At 46.7% G+C, this 18,427-nt stretch overlaps 1 protein-coding gene across 4 annotated transcripts in view; it reads left to right on the top strand.

Moving 5' to 3' along the window:
* SEPTIN11 (septin 11) overlaps positions 1–18,427 on the top strand; it is a 158,768-nt gene that overhangs the window by 82,421 nt on the left and 57,920 nt on the right. For all 4 annotated transcript variants that reach the window (XM_060247158.1, XM_060247156.1, XM_060247155.1 and 1 more), the window contains exon 3: positions 4,839–5,034. In XM_060247158.1, the coding sequence (XP_060103141.1) occupies positions 4,839–5,034 (196 nt within the window). The remainder of the gene's footprint in view (positions 1–4,838; positions 5,035–18,427) is intronic.

Below are 18,427 nucleotides of genomic sequence, written 5' to 3'. Positions count from 1 at the left end.
CAGCCTGCCTCTAGCTCAGCCTTCGGGGAAACAATACCCACTTCCTGGGCTTGGTCTTTATATATTCTCTTCCCAGGCCCCACCCCTCTCTGGGCCTGTTTTCCTCCAAAACCCTTGCTACCCAATCAGAGGGACAGAGGGGATTCTGGGAGATGTAGGCTTTTCCCAGTAACTTCTAAGCAGGCTCCCTGGGGCCTGCAGGCCTCACTAGGCCCAGGATCATGACAATCCCATGTTAGACAGCCGGCATGGTGGTGTGGTTAAAGTGTCAGACTAGTATCTAGGAGACCCAGGTTTGAATTCCCACTTCGCCAGGGAGCTTGCTGGGTGACCTTGAGCCAATCACATACTCATAGCCTAGCCAACCTCACCAGGTTGTTGTGAGCATAAAACAGACAAGAGAAGACAGATGTAAGCTGCTTCGGGTTCCCATGGGGCAGAAAGGCTGGGTATAAATCAGGGGTGGCCAAACTTTCTTAACGTAAGAGTCACAAAGAATAAATGTCAGATGTTTGAGAGCCATGATACATGGAGGGAGGGAGGCAGATAAATGAAGAGGAAGTAGGGAGAGGTGGAAAGAAAGCAACTTTAACTTTAAATGCTGCTGGCTGGCTAGCTTTGTCGGTAACTGTGTAACTTAGAAGTTACTGCATCTTAGATCATCTACTGTCAACTACTGTCAGAGTAATGAGGCCAGGTGAATGTGATCACAGGACAGGCTGATGTAATGCCCGGTAATTGCCAGTAGTCACAGTGAGTCAGCATATTTGCTGATTAGTGGGCTGAGCTATAAAAGTGCTACCTAGCAAGGTTACTTTCTCTCTCTGTATTGATGATAGTTTGGCGTAGCACTTTGGAGGTCGGGATTGTAATTGTACTGCACTTATCTGTATATATTTGTAAATACACTGGTGGTTTTGGTGAAACCGGTGTGAAGACTCTTCTTGTCTGCGTTATTCTCATCAGCCTAATAGCACGCCGCTCTGCTAACACGCACTGTCCGTCAAGCTTGACTTGGAGAAGTGATTTAAAGAGAAAAATGCCTTCTCCGAGCCAGCCAATGGGGCGGTGGGGGCTTCAAGAGCCACGCAAGATGTGTGAAAGAGCCACATGTGGCTCCCAAGCTGCAGTTTGGCCACCCCTGGTATAAATGAATAAAGTAAATAAATATTACATTCAGCACACGCTCAGCTGGAGGTATGATTGAAACACCACCGATAACCAGGGCCTTGTTTTCATCTGTACAGTGAGCACGTATTGGCACTTCCTAACAAACAGCTATATGTGCATACGAACACATTGCACGTGCGTTCACTGTAACTTATGAAGAATGACACTTGAGTTTTCTTTATACGAGCATTAGGTAATTCTCATGTTACGTTCAACTCATGTAAAGTTGAAATTGTGATTTGAACCCTACATTTATCCAAGTTCTCAGCTTCCTTTGTAAAGTGAACAAGCGCTGGGTCTTTCTTATTAGCAGATATTCAGGTAGGATGTATACGCATTCATTGTAACATGGGAACCGGGTTAGCATGCAGCAAGGTTGCCAACTCTGGATTGGGTAATACCTGGAGATGTGGGGTGGGGCGGAGGCTGGAGAGGGCGGGGTTTGGGGAGAGGAGGGGCCTCAGCATGGTACAGTGCCTTAGAGTCCAGCCTCCAAAGCTGCCATTTTCTCCAGGGGAACTGATGTCAGTAGTCTGGCAGGAGCTCCTCTGCATATTAGGCCACACCCCCTGATATAGCCAATCCTCCCGGAGCTTACAGCAGGCCCTGTACTAAGAGCCCTCTAAGCTCTTGGAGGATTGGCTACATCAGGAAGGCACAACCTAATATTCAGAGGAGCTCCTGCTAGAAAAAGACCCCTGCCAATTATAATAGCGGGATATCTCCAAGTGCTACCCGGTCACACAATTTGATACTGGCCACACCCTGTGCCCACTAAAGTGTGTAGAGAATTCTGTCTAGGATGCAGGCAAAGAGCCTTTGAAATGTTTTATTTCTTCCCATTCCCAATTTGTTCTCCCCCCTCCCCCTTTTTAACCTCCAACCTGGAGAGTGTAATCAAATGTATACTGTGCTGTGGTATTTTGGTTGATCTTAATAAATGGTATTATATATAGCTTTTTTATTTTGGATTTTACCTTTAGTTGGCTTAAGTCAGGGCCATCGACTGTAGACTGGCTCTGACATAAATGAGACCTTGTTGGGCCGGGCCGTATGTGTACCTGTTTAAGATTAGGTAGCAGAGATATAAAATTTATAAAGGATACAGATAAACACAAAGGATTTAAAAAAAACTTTAAATAAAACATACTTAAAATGTTAGCACTCATTGGTCTTAAAGATACTTTTGTTGTATTTCTCCCATGGGATCCAGGGAACTGGGCAAAGGAAGCTCTGGCTCTTTCCTTCCTTCCCCAGGGGGCCTGGGTGGGGGAGGAGCCTCAGCCAATAGAAGGAAGAGAGGCTTGGCTCAGTAGCTCTGCTGTGCAATTGAGAGAGCCTGGCAAAGCAAGCTATTCCTCCCCCCCTTCCTTCCCAAGGGAGGAGCCTCAGCCAATGGAGAAAACAGAGGTTTTGCTCTGTAGCTTCTGTGCAGTTGAGCAAGCCTGGCAAAGCAAGCTGTTATGCAGAAGGAAGCAAGAGAGAGGGAGAAGGAAGCAGATGACAGCCAGCTGCTTAGGGGCCTGATAGGAGCCCTCCGAGGGCTTGATTTGCCCCCCAGGGCACATGTTTGACACTCCTGTCTTAAGTGATCTTGGAGGGGGAAAAGACCCCCTTTAATCTGCTGTGACTGGAGGAGAGTAAAGTTCGCCTGATGGTAATGGCTAATTCAAGGAAACTTCTATTTATTTAAGAAAGATTTTCCTTATAAGTGGGTAGTGGTTCCTGAACTTAAAGAGGAACTGTTTTTAATTCAGGCCACGTGCTCCTTATGCTAACTTAAATAGTGAAAGACACATAGAAGGGTAGACAGCGTGGTGTGGCCCAGTCTCGGAAGTTAAGCGGGGTCAGTACTTTGAATGGAGACGACCAAGGAGTACTCTGCAGAGAGAAGCAACAGCAAACCACCTCTGCTTTTCACTTTCCTCTGCTGGGGTCACCAAAAGGGGGCTGCAAGTTGATGGCGTTTAACCTAAAAGACACATGTTGGCTGGTGCTTGGTCTTCACTGCAGGGCTTCCAGAATTTTCTGCTGGTTATGAGGGAATCTCCACAAACGGCAGCTGCACCAAGCAAGGAGGGCTGGCAACAGCCCAGTCTGAAACAATCACCCAAGACAGCTGAAGGCATCGGATGAAATCTTAAAATAGCCAGTGCCTTCCTAATAGGGAACTCAGGATATCAGTAAAGTTGCTGTGCTAAATATGCTGAAATTGGACCATTACGGGATTGGAACTTGGAACCAAATGACTCTTTCCTTTTCCTGTTACTGTCTCTGTCAGGGTTGCTAACTCTTCGTTGGGAAATTCTTGGGGATTGGGCACAGAGTCTGGGAAGGGTTTGGAGAGGGAAGGGACCTTTGTGGGGTATAATGCCATAGAATCTGCCCTCCAAAGCAGCCATTTTCTCTAGGAAAGCTGATCTCTGCTGTCTGGAGATCAGCTATAATTCTAGATATCCAGGCCCCACCTGGAGATTGGCAACTGTAGTCCCCATGATCCCCAAAAGTGGCTCCTGAGACGCAGGGAACCCTTGGGAATAGCGGGGGTACAGTGTGAGATGGTGGATTTGTAAGGGGAAAAGTTCACATCTGCAGTAATGGTGCCATACTCTTACATGAGTTGAAATACACTTCTCTTGCAGAAAGGTGGGATTTCGATCCAATCTCTTGCACCAAGAAGGGAATTTTGAACTTAAAAAACAGCAGCACATTTAATGTTAACATTTAAATGTTAAACCTAGGAGCATTGATAACTATAACTACCACTGCTAGGGAAATCCTCTTTTTAGAAGGTAAGATGAGTTATTGTATCAGGAAGCTCCTTCTATCCTGCATTTTGCACTGATATCCCAAGTCCAAAAGCAGTTATGCCCAACACTTGTTTTCTGTTTTTGAGACATGTAGTGAGAAAAGGGCCTCAGAGGCAGATTGTGTGTGGCTTGACCTGTATGGGAACTGGGGTGGAAAGTGTCATCGAGTCGTGGCTGGCTAATGGTGACACCTCATAGAGTTTTCAAGGCAAGAGATGTTCAAAAGTGACTTACAATTGCCTGCCTCTGCATAGCAACCCTGAATTTCTTGGTGGTTTCCCATCCAAATACTAACCGTGGATGACCCTACTTAGGTTCCAAGATCTGACAAGATCAGACTAGCATGGGCTAACCAGATCAGGCATCTGTCAAGCTACAGAGTTCTATTCTCAAACAGTACTTCTCCTTACCCTGCCTCTGTAAAGTTAAATCAGTTCTTTTAGAGTTATCATTATTTATTAAGCAAATACCCAAATGTGAAGCGGAAAGTCAAGAGAAGAAGATTCTAAGAAGAAGAAGATATTGGATTTATACCCCGCTCTCTACTCTGAAGAATCTCAGAGCAGCTCACAATCTCCTTTACCTTCCCCCCCCACAACAGACACCCTGTGAGGTGGGTGGGGCTGAGAGGGCTCTCACAGCAGCTGCCCTTTCAAGGACAACTTCTGCCAGGGCTATGGCTGACCCAAGGCCATACCAGCAGGTGCAAGTGGAGGAGTGGGGAATCAAACCCGGTTCTCCCAGATAAGAGTCTGCACACTTAACCACTACACCAAACTGGCTCTCCTTCTAAGAGTCTAAGAAGTGGGCATTCTTAATAAGGATATGGCTTTTTCTTCTTGTTGTTGCTTTTTTTAGGGGAAACTGGCATTGGGAAATCTACATTAATGGACACGCTATTCAACACAAAATTTGAAAGTGATCCTGCCACTCACAATGAGCCTGGCGTGCGGTTGAAAGCGAGAAGTTATGAACTTCAGGAGAGTAACGTCCGTCTGAAGCTGACGATCGTTGACACGGTGGGATTCGGGGACCAGATCAATAAAGACGACAGGTAACGTGAAACCCCTTTGCCTTTGGGAATGGCTGCTTTGATGGTCAGAGTATTTTGACATATTAAAGACTAATCAGTATGCTTGCTGTACGATAGGAATATTTGATATGGAGTTCTCTTCAAACATGTGAATGCATATATTCTTTGGGGGTACAGGACTACACAGTGTCAGACAAAACTTTGATATATATTTTTTCCTGACTTCGTAGATTATTTTTTTGGGTGCTCATATTTCATTTCTCCTCATACCCTGTCCCGATCTACTGTGGAGCTCTGTAGCCACTTCCAGGTTAGGACCTGCTGTGTTTCAGTGGAAAAGGACAAGTTGTGTATGTGGCAAGTTCTAGGTTCAGTGCTAGGCATCTCTGAAAATTTTGTTGGGAAGGAATTCTGTCTGCCAGAGGCTTGCTTTGGCTGTCCCGTAAGACCCTGCTGCCATGCTGTGAATTGGTTCTTGGTGTAAGGGACCTTTGTGTGTTCACTGATTGCATACACGGAGTGACTATAACTACCTCAGGCCTGTGTTTTAGCTATGTGTCCCAGAGGCCTAAACCTCTTCACTTTAAAAAGTTGTGTGTGCGGCTGATTTGTGCTGACAATATTACTATTTATCAAATTAATTTTTATCCTCCCTAAGCTCCAAGGAGCTCAGAGTGGCATACATGGGTCTTTCTTCCCCATTTTTCCTCACAACAATCCTGTGAGGTAGGCTAGATGAGAGATAATAAATGAAATGTGTGCATAAATACATATTTAAGTGATATTTAACTATCACTTGAGTTACCACTTACCAGGTGGCAGTGGGTAATCTTCACTGGGGAGGGACGGTAGCTCAGTGGTAGAGCATCTGCTTGGGAAGCAGAAGGTCCCAGGTTCAATCCCCGGCATCTCCAACTAAAAGGGGTCCAGGCAAAAAGTTGTGAAAAACCTCAGCTTGAGACCCTGGAGAGCCAAGGGATGGTGGCTCAGTGGTAGAGCATCTGCTTGGTAAGCAGAAGGTCCCAGGTTCAATCCCCGGCATCTCCAACTAAAAAGGCTCCAGGCAAATAGGTGTGAAAAACCTCAGCTTGAGACCCTGGAGAGCCGCTGCCAGTCTGAGAAGACAATACTGACTTTGATGGACCAAGGGTATGAGTCAGTATAAGGCAGCTTCATATGTTCATGTTCATATATTCACTTGTCCTGTGCTTTTTCTTTGGGCAGCAGGAGGGAAATGGGGAGTAGAGCCCTTGAAAAACAGTGTCACCAAAACCTCAACGTCCCTTCTGGGTGTAAACCTGGAAGTGATGTCACATGCACTCTGAGACACTCTAGGAATTCCTCGTATCTTTAATAATAATAATAAATAATAATGATAATATTTAATTTGTACCCCGCCCTCCCCGCCGAAGCAGGCACAGGGCGGCTCACAACACAGGTACTTCAACAATTAAAACAATACATATTATACGTACATACATATTATAAATCAAACATTTATAAAATTAATCATCATTGTAATGAAAAAGCATTCTAAGTTTAGATTAATATTAAAATCTTGACGTTATACATTGTACAGTTTTTCTGTGGCGACGGTATTCATTCAACAATATGCTGTAAGATCATTAAGTAAAGGCCAGCTGAAAAGGAGCGGTCTTGCAGGCCCTGCAGAACTGGCCAAGGCTCCGCAAGGCCCGCACCTCTTCTGGCAGTTGGTTCCACCAGTGAGGGGCTGAGATCAAGAAGGCCCTTTCTCTAGTAACTTTCAGTTTGGCCTGCTTCGGCCCAGAGATTGTCAATAGATTTTGAGAACCAGATCGCAGTACCCTCTGGGGATTATATGGGGAGAGACGGTCCCTAAGGTAGGCAGGTCCTTGGCCATATAGGGCTTTAAAGATAATAACCAGCATCTTGTACCGAATCCGGTACATTATTGGCAACCAGTGCAGCTCCCGCAGCCCCGGCTGTATGTGCTCCCATCTAGAGAGCCCCAATAACAGCCTGGCCGCTGCATTCTGCACTAGCTGCAGTTTCCGGGTTTGGCACAGGGACAGCCCCATGTAGAGGGCATTACAGTATCCATCCTCAAGGTGACCGTTGCATGGATCACTGTTGCTAGATCACCGCGCTCCAGGAAAGGGACCAGCTGCCTCACCCGCCTAAGATTAAAAAAAGCAGATTTAGCAGTGGCTGCTATCTGGGCCTCCATTGACAGGGCAGGCTCCAGCAGCATCCCCAAGTTCTTGACCTTGCGCGCCATTTGCAACGGCGCACCGTCAAATGCTGGTAGGGGAATTTCCCTGCCCAGACCGGCGTGACTCAGGCAAAGGACCTCTGTCTTCGCTGGCTTCAACTTCAATCTTCTCAGCCTGAGCCAACCTGTCACAGCTTGCAATGCCAGGTCTAGGTTTTTTGGCACACAGTAAGGCCAGCCGTCCCTCAGTAGTTAGAGTTGGGTGTCATCAGCATATTGGTGACAGCCCAACCCATACCTCCAGGCAGTCTGGGCAAGGGTGCGCATGTACATTGGGGAGAGAACCACCCCTGTGGAACCCCACAATTAAGCGGGTGCCTCTGGGACAGTTCACCTCCAATCGCCACCCTTTGTCCCTGACCATCAAGGAAAAAGGAAAGCCATTTATTTTATCATAGAGAGTTGGGGGAACCCTGAAGAGTGGCAGAGGAGTTTATGACACCGCTTCCGGGTTTTCACCCAGAAGTGACATCACGCCATCAGTGCTGCTGTTTTTCAAGGATTCTGCCTCTCCAAACTTATAATATTTATGAGCTCTGGGCTGACAACTCTAACTCAAAGCCCAAGCCTGTACCACACTGGCTTGTTGGTAAGCTTTTTGCAACTGAATCTTAAATATATATCCAGTTATGGGTCCTTTCAGCCTTCTCCCTCCTTACTGATATTTCTCTTCCCCATTCTGAAGTGTTCCAAAGAACCTTTGAAAAGACCTCCATTATTATTATTTTTTTGTTCACAGCCGAATGCCCTTGTTACCCTTTCCTAATTCTCTTGGGAGCTTTCATAAGGCCTTGAAAGCAGTTATGTACATATGTGTTCATCCTAACACACACACACACTAGAGGAACTCCTGTGATGAAAGCGGGGCATAAGCCAGGGAGGCAGTGATTGGGAAAAGAGAGCAGGTGTTACTAACGGTTTGCTTTGCATTTCCCTTCATTCAGTGCCGGGAGAGCTGACAGCATTGTTCCCACTTATCCGCCAAGACCTCCCTTGTTCGAAAACCTTTCAGAGCCACTCACTCAACCCTCCGCTTGAATAGAAGAGCCGTTATCTGCTCTGCGTATTATCACAATGGGAGGCTTGTCCCAAGTGCTCATAATCTAAGCATAGTTACTTTCCTGGCTGACTGGTGGATTTTTGTAAGGGGGGGGGGGTTTGCCCATTTCTTTTTCTAGGAGGCTCTTCTCAAGTTCAGAGCAGGCCAAGTTCCAGGGTCTCAAAGCCGCTCCCGTCAACCTGTTGTTGATTGAGGCCTTTTGTGGAACCTCTCTGGGTAAGCGCCAGCGGTCTCTGAAAAGGGCTGGGCCGAAGAGCAGGCAAGAATCACAAGACCTGAGACCTTTTTAACGTCTTTTCTTCCAGCGTGGGTTTCTCAACCGTTCCTCTGTAGCCATGTGACTTTCCCACGGTTTCTTCAGCCATTTTTGCCATGGGATTAACCGTAGATCTGTCTGTGTGTGTCTGCTCTGTTGTATATGCACACAAAGGAAGTAAAGTGAGCCATCGAGTTGCAACCAGTGTGGTGCAGTGGTTAAGCGTGGCTGACTCTAATCTGAAGAGCCGGGTTTGATTCCCCACTCCTCCACTTGAAGCCTGCTGGGTGACCTTGGGCCAGTCTCAGTTCTCTCAGAACTCTCTCAGCCCCGCCTTTTGTGGGGAGAGGAAGGGAAAGCAATTGTAAGCTGCTTTGAGACACTTGAGGCCTTTGGGGTGACATTGGGCTAGTCATAGTTCCCTCAGAATTCTCTCTGCCTTATCTGCCTCACAAGGTGCTTGTTGTGGGGAGAGGAAGGGAAGGCGATTGTAAGCTGCTTTGAGACGCATGAGGCCTTTGGGGTGATGTTGAGATAGTCATATTTCCCTCAGAATTCTCTCTGCCTTATCTGCCTCACAAGGTGCTTGTGGGGAGAGGGAGGGAAGGCGATTGTAAGCGGCTTTGAGACACACAAGGCCTTTGGGGTGATGTTGGGATAGTCATAGTTCCCTAAGAATTCTCTCTGCCTTATTTGCCTCACAAGGTGCTTGTTGTCGGGAGAGGAAGGGAAAGCGATTGTAAGCCGCTTTGAGACACACGAGGCCTTTGGGGTGATGTTGGGATAGTCATAGTTCCCTCAGAATTCTCTCTGCCTTATCTGCCTCACAAGGTGCTTGTTGTGGGGAGAGGAAGGAAAGGCGATTGTAAGCCGCTTTGAGACACACGAGGCCTTTGGGGTGATGTTGGGATAGTCATAGTTCCCTCAGAATTCTCTCTGCCTTATCTGCTTCACAAGGTGCTTGTGGGGAGAGGGAGGGAAGGTGATTGTAAGCCGCTTTGAGACACACGAGGCCTTTGGGGTGATGTTGGGATAGTCATAGTTCCCTCAGAATTCTCTCTGCCTTATCTGCTTCACAAGGTGCTTGTGGGGAGAGGGAGGGAAGGCGATTGTAAGCCGCTTTGAGACACATGAGGCCTGCTGGGTGACCTTGGGCCAGTCCCAGTTCTCTCAGAACTCTCTCAGCCCCATCTACCTCACAAGGTTTATTTATTATTTATTTATTTTTCACATACATATCCCGCCCTCCCTGCCGAAGCAGGCTCAGGGCGGCTAACAACCTCATAATGTCAACAGTAAAACAATAAAACAATCACAATCGCAATTGCAAATTAAAAGTTAAAACAGGTTACAATTTAAAATTATTAGTACAGTATTAAAACAACAGTTCGGTGCTGACATCATGCCATTCTTCAGTGGTGTTGGGCATCTACACACTTTGGTTGAAGGCCATTCGAAATAATGTTGTTTTGCAGGCCTTGCAGGTCCCGCAAGGCTCTTACGTCGTCTGGGAGTTGGTTCCACCAGTGGGGGCCGCTATAGAGAAGGCTCTTTCTCTAGTAGCCTTCAATCTCGCCTCCCTCGGCCCGGTTGTGGGGAGGGGAAGGGAAGGTAGAGAAAAATGAGGTATAAAGACTTACTTTTCTTCTACCGACTTACGGTAACCCTGTCATGGGGCTTTCAAGGCAAGAGGCGGACAGAAGTGGTCTGCCATTGCCTGCCTTGATGATCTCTCATCCAAGCACTGAACAGGCTCTACCCCGCTTAGCTTCCAAGCTTGGATGGGATCTAACTTGCTATCTAGCTTGCTGTATACCCACTAACTCCCCCAGTACTAATTAGGGATTTATGTGGTTAACCAGTTGGCTCCTCATAGACTGCAACATTGTATAACTCTACAGTTATGGCTCTTGAGCTGTGAATCAGATTTCCCTAAGGAGGGATACGCAGTTATTGAGAGGTAGAATGGCTTCCCTGTCTTCTGTATATCAGGTATTTAAGAACATAAGAAGCTCCCTGCTGAATCAGACCAGGGGTCCATCTAGTCCAGCATCCTGTCTCACACTGTGGCCAGCCAGTTCCTCTCGACAGCCAACAACAGGGCAGAAAGTCCAAGACCTTCCCCTCACAAGAACCTAAGAAGAGCCCTGCTGGATCAGACCAGTGGTCCATCTAGACCAGCGTCCTATCCCCCACATTGGGCAACCAGTACTTCTGAATGGCCAACAACAGGGCATAGTGGCTGAGGCCTTCACCTCACAAGAACCTAAAAAGAGCCCTGCTGGATCAGACCAGTGGTCCACCTAGACCACCATCCTGTCTTACACAGTGGACAACAAGTTCTTCTGAATGGCCAACAACAGAGCATAGTGGCCGAGGACTTCTCCTCACAAGAAAACTAAGAAGAGCCCTGCTGGATCAGACCAGTGGTCCATCTAGACCACCATCCTGTCTTACACAGTGGACAACCAGTACTTCTGATTGGCCAACAACAGGGCATAGTGGCTGAGGCCTTCACCTCACAAGAACCTAAGAAGAGCCCTGCTGGATCAGACCAGTGGTCCATCTTGACCAGCATCTTGTCTCCCACAGTGGGCAACCAGTACTTCTGAATGGCCAACAACAGGGCATAGAGGCTGAGGCCTTCCCCTCACAAGAACTTAAGAAGAGCCCTGCTGAATCAGACCTGTGGTCCATGTTGTCCAGCATCCTGTCTCCCACAGTGATAAACTGGTGTGTGTGTGTATATTTTGGCCACTGTGTGATACAGAGTGTTGGACTGGATGGGCCATTGGCCTGATCCAACATGGCTTCTCTTATGTTCTTATTGTAAGCTCTTAAGAAGAAGGATGAGGAATAGGGTTGCAGAGTGGCTAGAAGAAAAATGTCCTGTCCTTTTTAATAGAGGCTAAATGGGATGTTATTTATCTCCAGGACATATAAAGCTTCAGCGCCCAATTCCACCCACTAAATCTCTATTAACAGGGTGAGGACATCTTTCTCTAGTCCATTCCGCCACTCTGTGTGTGTGCATTTGTGTTAAGTGCTGTCAAGCCAGTTCTAACTTATGGTGACCCTGTGAATTATGACCCTATCCAAAACGTCCTTTCATTAACAGCCTTGCTCAGGTCCTGCACACTGAGGGCTGTGGCTTCCTAGATTGAGTCCATCCATCTCATGTTGGGGCTTCCTTCATGTTTTGGGGGGGGGCACAGTGGGAGGGCTTCTAGTGTCCTGGCCCCACTGATGGACCTCCTAATGGCACCTGGTTTTTTTGTTTGTTTGTTTTTGGCCACTGTGTGACATAGAAGAAGAAGAATTGCAGATTTATACCCCACCCTTCACTCTGAATCAGAGACTCAGAGCGGCTTACAATCTCCTATATCTTCTCCCCCCACAACAGACACCCTGTGAGGTGGGTGGGGCTGAGAGGGCTCTCACAGCAGCTGCCCTTTCAAGGACAACCCCTGCCAGAGCTATGGCTGACCCAAGGCCATTCCAGCAGGTGCAAGTGGAGGAGTGGGGAATCAAACCCTGTTCTCCCAGATAAGAGTCCACGCACTTAACCACTACACCAAACTGGCTCTCAGAGCAGTGGTCCCCAACCTTTTTGGCACCAGGGACCAGGGGGGTAGGGGGAGGGTTGATGGTTTTGGGATGATACAATTGTGCATTTTATTTCTATTAGTTTGGCATGGTGGTTAAGTGTGCAGACGCTTATCTGGGAGAACTGGGTTTGATTTCCTACTCCTCCACTTGCAGCTGCTGGAATGGCCTTGGGTCAGCCATAGCTCTCGCAGAGTTGTTCTTGAAAGGGCAGCTTCTGGGAGAGCTCTCTCAGCCCCCACCCACCTCACAGGGTGTCTGTTGTGGGGGAGGAAGGTAAAGAAGATTGTGAGCTGCTCTGAGACTCTAAAATTTGGAGTGGAGGGCAGGATATAAATCCAATGTCGTTGTCAATTATTATTATTATTATTATTATTATTATTATTATTATTATTATTATTATTATTATTATTATTATTACTACATTGTAATATATAATGAAATAATTATACAACTCACAGCCCAGTTGCTAACAGGCCACAGACCGGTACCAGTCCACGGCCCGGGTGTTGAGGACACCTGACATAGAATGTTGGACTGGATGAGCCATTGGCCTGATCCAGCATGGCTTCGCTTATGATCTATGTTCCTCTTTTCCTGCTTCCTTCAGCTTTCCCCAGCATTATTCTCTTTTCCAGCGAGTCTTGTCTTATCATGACATGACCAAAATACAACAGCCTCAATTTAGTCATTTTAGTTTCTAGAGAGAGTTCAGTCTTGATTCGGTCTAGACTCTAAAACACCCTGATTTGTCTTTTTGGTAGTCCACGGTATCCGTAAAACTCTCCTCCAGCACCACATTTAAAACGAATCAGCTTTCTTTCTGTCAGCTTTCCTCATTGTCCACCTTTCACACCCATACATAGTATTGGCAAAATACCGTGAGTTAATTGAATGAGTTATGTCCCAATAGCCTGCATTTAAAACCGAGATAACTGGCAGGATTACTGTCCTTCAGGGGTGGAATTCTAGCAGGAGCTTCTTTGCATATTAGGCCACACCTCCCTGATACAGCCAATTCTCCAAGAGCTTACAAAAAAGAGCCTTGTAAGCTCTTGGAGGATTGGCTACATCAAGGGGTGTGGCCTAATATGCAAAGGAGCTCCTGCTAGAATTCCACCCCTGCTGCCCTTCCCCCCAATTCCCATATGACCAGGGATTTGTAAAACATATTTTAAACTGGAGTGGAACTTTGTAGGCTAGCGTTGTACCTGAATCCTTCTAATTCCTCTTGGACTGTAGCCAGCAGCGCAGCTTTTTAAATGACTTAATCTGCATTTTTCCTAAATAGGGAACTTGAGACTTTAGATCAGAATTCTTGGAATGTGCAGCTTACAGGGAAGAATTCCAGGCGTGCTGACTTTTGAACCTATTTGGCACTATAGTCTGTTGGCTTCCTTGCAGAGGTGGCCTGGATTTTGCAGGGATAGGTGGACAGCAAATTAGCATATTCATTAAGTTGTATGCTAATGCTATGCTGTTCCCCTACGTAGGCCTTGAGCCGCCATAGAGCATGATGCCAAATTGAAAACTTTTCTGGAGAATTCCCATTCCCATATCATCATAGATGTAAAAAATACTTAGCAGTGAGGAACGCATCGGGAAGAGCATCAGTAGGCATCATTGAATGGGGACGTCTTTGTCGAAATTTAACGGAGCACCCTTTGCTGGAAGAGTGACAATCGAAGCGGGACTTTTAAAAGTCGGCAGCCTGCACATCGGGACTCCTTTTTGGAAGAATTTTCATGAATTATTTTTGTATCTTGTATTTTGTATATGCACTTTATTACATAGTAATTTGTCACTGTAACGATTGCATTGTATGTATTGTTGTTCCTGTAATGACTTCTCTCCCAATAGGTACGCCTACATAGAGGCATCTGCCTAGATAGATGAAATGTTAACTTCCATTTCTATGTATCTGAAGAAGTGTGCCTGCACGTGAAAACTCATTCCTTGAATAAACTTTCGTTGGGCTTAAAGGTGCCACTGGACTCAACGTTTGTTCTACCATTTCAGTAATGTTATAGATCAAGATGGGTAACCGTGCTGGTCTGTCTACAGCAGTAGAAAAAAGCAAGAGTCTAGTACAGGCCAAACTATGGCTTGGGAACCACATATTGCTCTTTCACGCATTTTGTGGCTCTCAAAGCTCCATAGGCCGGCTTGGAGAAGGCATTTCATTCTTTAAATCACTTCTCCAAGCCAAGTCAGCCAGTGGCTTGGATAATGCATTTAAAGTTAAAGTTGCTTTCTTTCCCTCCCTCCCTTCCTCCCTCCCTTCCTCCCTCCCTTCCTCCTTTCCTTCCTTCCTTCCTTCCTTCCTTCCTTCCTTCCTTCCTTCCTTCCTTCCTTCCTTCCTTCCTTCCTTCCTTCCTTCCTTCCTTCCTTCCTTCCTTCCTTCCTTCCTTCCTTCCTTCCTCCCTCCCTCCCTCCCTCCCTCCCTCCCTCCCTTCCTTCCTTCCTTCCTTCCTTCCTTCCTTCCTTCCTTCCTTCCTTCCTTCCTTCCTTCCTTCCTTCCTTCCTTCCTTCCTTCCTTCCTTCCTTCCTTCCTATGTCTTGCAGCTCTCAAACATCTGACGTTTAGTTTGTGTGACTCTTATGTTGAGCAAGTTTGACCACCCCTGGTCTAGTAGCACCTCAAAGACTAAAAGAAATTTCGGCAAGGCATGAGCTTTTGTGAGTCACTACCGACATTCCCTCTAAGCTTCAAAGTCTTGTGAGCAAAAATTCTACTTTGTCAGCTACTGGTATTAAAGTTCTGAGCTACTATATAAATTATTGTGCTCTGGGGCCATTTTTCCTGAGCTAAGACAAAAATGTGTGAGCTGGAGGCCAAAAACCTGTGAGCTAGTTCACACTCACTCAGCTTAGAGGGAACACTGGTCACTACCCACTTCATTTAGATCCAGATGCTTCATTTAGCTGTGTTAGTCTGTCTGAAGCAGCAGAAAAGAGCAGGAATTCAGGAGCACCATAAAGACTAATGAGATTTGTGGCAGGGGATGAGCTTTTGTGAGTCACTGTTTGCCTCTCCATTCTAGCTGTATCTGAAGAAGCAAGCAGTGACTCATAAAAACTCATGCCCTGCCACAAGTAATGCTATAGATTCTGAGAAATTCCGCTTCCCCTCCATGCCCGCCTCCCCTTCTGCTTTGCCATCTCTCTTCTGCTTGCCTCCTTCCTCCATCATCTGTTCCTCCAGCCCTCCCTCCTTTTCCCAGCTCTCCATGGCACACTTCCCTTTTCGCTCCTTAATTCACCCCTCTCATTCCACAGCTGCGCCAGAGACCACAGGTATGGTGTGGGCATGGCAGAGTTCTGCATCATCCCTACAAAGCAAGGCCCAGTCGACAGGGAGATGTGGGTTGTCTCCTCTCCAGACTACGAAACATGAAACAGAAGTTGGCCTCTCCTAGGGGATTTCAGTTGATGTAGCAGGAGCAGCCAAATTCCTGAAAGTTGCATACCAAAGACCTTTGGTGTTCAAAAGCTATAGAGAACCCAGCTGTGACTACTTCTCCCTTTCCCCCTGTTCCTTTCATGTCCTGGCCAGTTTCAGTTTTTACAGGCCGAAAAGTAGCATATGTGCAGGATTTCTGTGTGCCCCAGCATGGCGGTAAATTATCTTGGTACTAACTGATGAGTTGCCGACAACCAGGGTTTTTTTTGTAGCCGGGCCTCCTTTGTAAATTAGGCCACACCCCCTGATGTAGCCGGTCCTCCAAGAGCTTACAGTAGGCCCTGTAAGCTCCAGGAGGATTGGCTGCATCGGGAGGGGGGGTGGCCTAATATGCAAAGGAGTTCCTGCTATTAAAAAAAAGCCCTGCTGACGCATTTGCTTTTTGCCACAAAGCCTCTCTTCCCCAAAGTCCTGGCTTCTCTCTCTCTCTCTTCCCTTGGAGTAGGGATACTTCAGAACAGCCCAGAATGTATTGCCTTTGGCAGGACATTTTTTTGTAGAAAAAGCCAGCAGGAACTTATTTGCATATTAGGCCGCACGCCCTGATGTCAGCATTCTTTTGCACAAAGCTTTTGTAGAAAAAGCCCAGCAGGAACTCATTTCCATATTAGGTCATACCCCCTGACACCTGCTGGAACTGTGTTCCTTTGCGTTCCTGCTTTAAAAAAGCCCTGTCCTTTGGATCTAAGGATGCTTGACTTGCAGTTTCTCAACGTTTTGTGAAGCGCCAGAGATTAAGGATGTCTATGAACCAATCAATAACTGCAACACGTATACATGGAAGCAGGAATTGTATAAAGACATAAATAGTTATGGACCAAATTAGTGAACAGTGTACATAGACATTAGCAATAACGCACCAATGTCCATGTATACTAATTTTGGGTATTACCATTTATGTTTCTGTTTTCATGTATAGGTGTTGCCATAATTTATTGGTTCATAAACATTCTTGACCTCTGGTGCCTCGTACATTCTTTTCTTTTTCAAAGACTTCTCCTCCTTTTTTGTTCCCAATGTTTTGTGACTGGCACCAGCTTCCGTGGCAGCCATTTTGCGGTGGCATTCTCAGAATCCCCAAAGTGCCAACAGGTTTGTTAAGACTGAAGTGTGGTGGACTAGGATTGGAGAGAGACAGGTTGAAATCCTGACTCAGTCACCACTTGTTAACTCTCAGCCAGATGTGCCTTACAGGGTTGTTGTAAGGATACTCTGGAGGAGAGGATGATGATATTGGATTTATATCCTGCCCTCCACTCTGAATCTCAGAGTGGCTCACAGTCCCTATCTTCCTCCCCCACAACAGACACCCTGTGAGGTGGATGAGGCTGAGAGGACTCTCACAGCAGCTGCCCTTTCAAGGACAACCTCTGCCAGAGCTACGACTGACCCAAGGCCATTCCAGCAGGTGCAAATGGAGGAGTGGGGAATCAAACCCGGTTCTCCCAGATAAGAGTCCGCACACTTAACCACTACAGCAAACTGGAGAATCATGTATACTTCCCAGCATTCCTTAGAGGAGGCGGAATCCAAATACACTAAATAAATAAAACAGGTGACATTCTGTCTATATCACTGATGGAATGCCCAGGGTTAGAACTCTTGAAAGATCTTTTTTGAGCAGGAACTCAGTTCCAGCTGGCCTGGCATCAGGGGGTGTGGCCTAATAGGCAAATGAATTCCTGCTGGGCTTTTTCTAAAAAAAAAAAAAGGCCTGGAAAGAGATGTTGTTTTATTTATTTCATTTCTACCCCACCTTTCTCTAAAAGCGGGAACCCAAAGTAGCTTGCATTATTCTCGCCTCCATTTTGTCCTCATGACAACCATGTGAGGTAGGTTAGGCTGAGTGTGTGACCAGCCTGAGGTCACCCCAGGAGGCCTTCCATAGCAGAGTAAGGATTCGAACCTGGGTCTCTCTGATCCTAGTCTGATGCTCTAACCATCACAGCAACTCTCAGTTTTGGATCCTATGGGGTTTGGTAATTTATATAGTCCTCCTGACAGGCGTTCATTTTGTCCCTGGATTATTTTGTTGGTGAGGCCCTGGCCTGTGAACAGCAACAGGGAGGTTTTTCTTTCCACAGCACTTTTGATTTTCCAGTTGTGTGACATGTGCCGTGAATCCAGCTGCGCTGTCCAAAACATTCGTATCGCAGAACCTCTCTGTTGAAGATTAACATTCACGATAGATTCAATCCACCCCCCACCAAATTGCAGCTTCCCCCCCCCCTTTAAAGCTAACAAACAGGACTTTGGGAACAGCTGTAGCACGTATTAGCAGCTTTTAAATTTAGCTCCCAGTCTGCAAAGAGATGTCCTGATAGCCAGGCACGCAGTGGGAGCAAGTCCTGTCTCATTAGGGAATGTTTTGACAAAGAAGGTTCATCTTCAGTTGAAAAGCCAACTGCGACCAACGTTCCTCTAAAATGTGCAGGATTTAGAACTCAGTCGGCACTCAAAGCCCCCTTCATCTTCAGTCTGACCTCTTGCAAGGCGCTTCAGAGGGTGTCGTGGTCAGTGTTCTCTTTAAACCGTGTGTGGACTGGATGGGCCATAGGCCTGATCCAACATGGCTTCTCTTATGTTCTTACGTGACACAGAGTGTTGGACTGGATGGGCCATTGGGCTGATCCAACATGGCTTCTCTTATGTTCTTACGTGACACAGAGTGTTGGACTGGATGGGCCATTGGGCTGATCCAACATGGCTTCTCTTATGTTCTTACGTGACACAGAGTGTTGGACTGGATGGGCCATAGGCCTGATCCAACATGGC

This window comes from Heteronotia binoei, chromosome 9 (assembly GCF_032191835.1).
Source record: "Heteronotia binoei isolate CCM8104 ecotype False Entrance Well chromosome 9, APGP_CSIRO_Hbin_v1, whole genome shotgun sequence".
Taxonomy (NCBI): domain Eukaryota; kingdom Metazoa; phylum Chordata; class Lepidosauria; order Squamata; family Gekkonidae; genus Heteronotia; species Heteronotia binoei.
The sequence above is the reverse complement of the archived record's forward strand: the minus strand, read 5'-3'. Positions and strand labels throughout refer to the sequence as shown.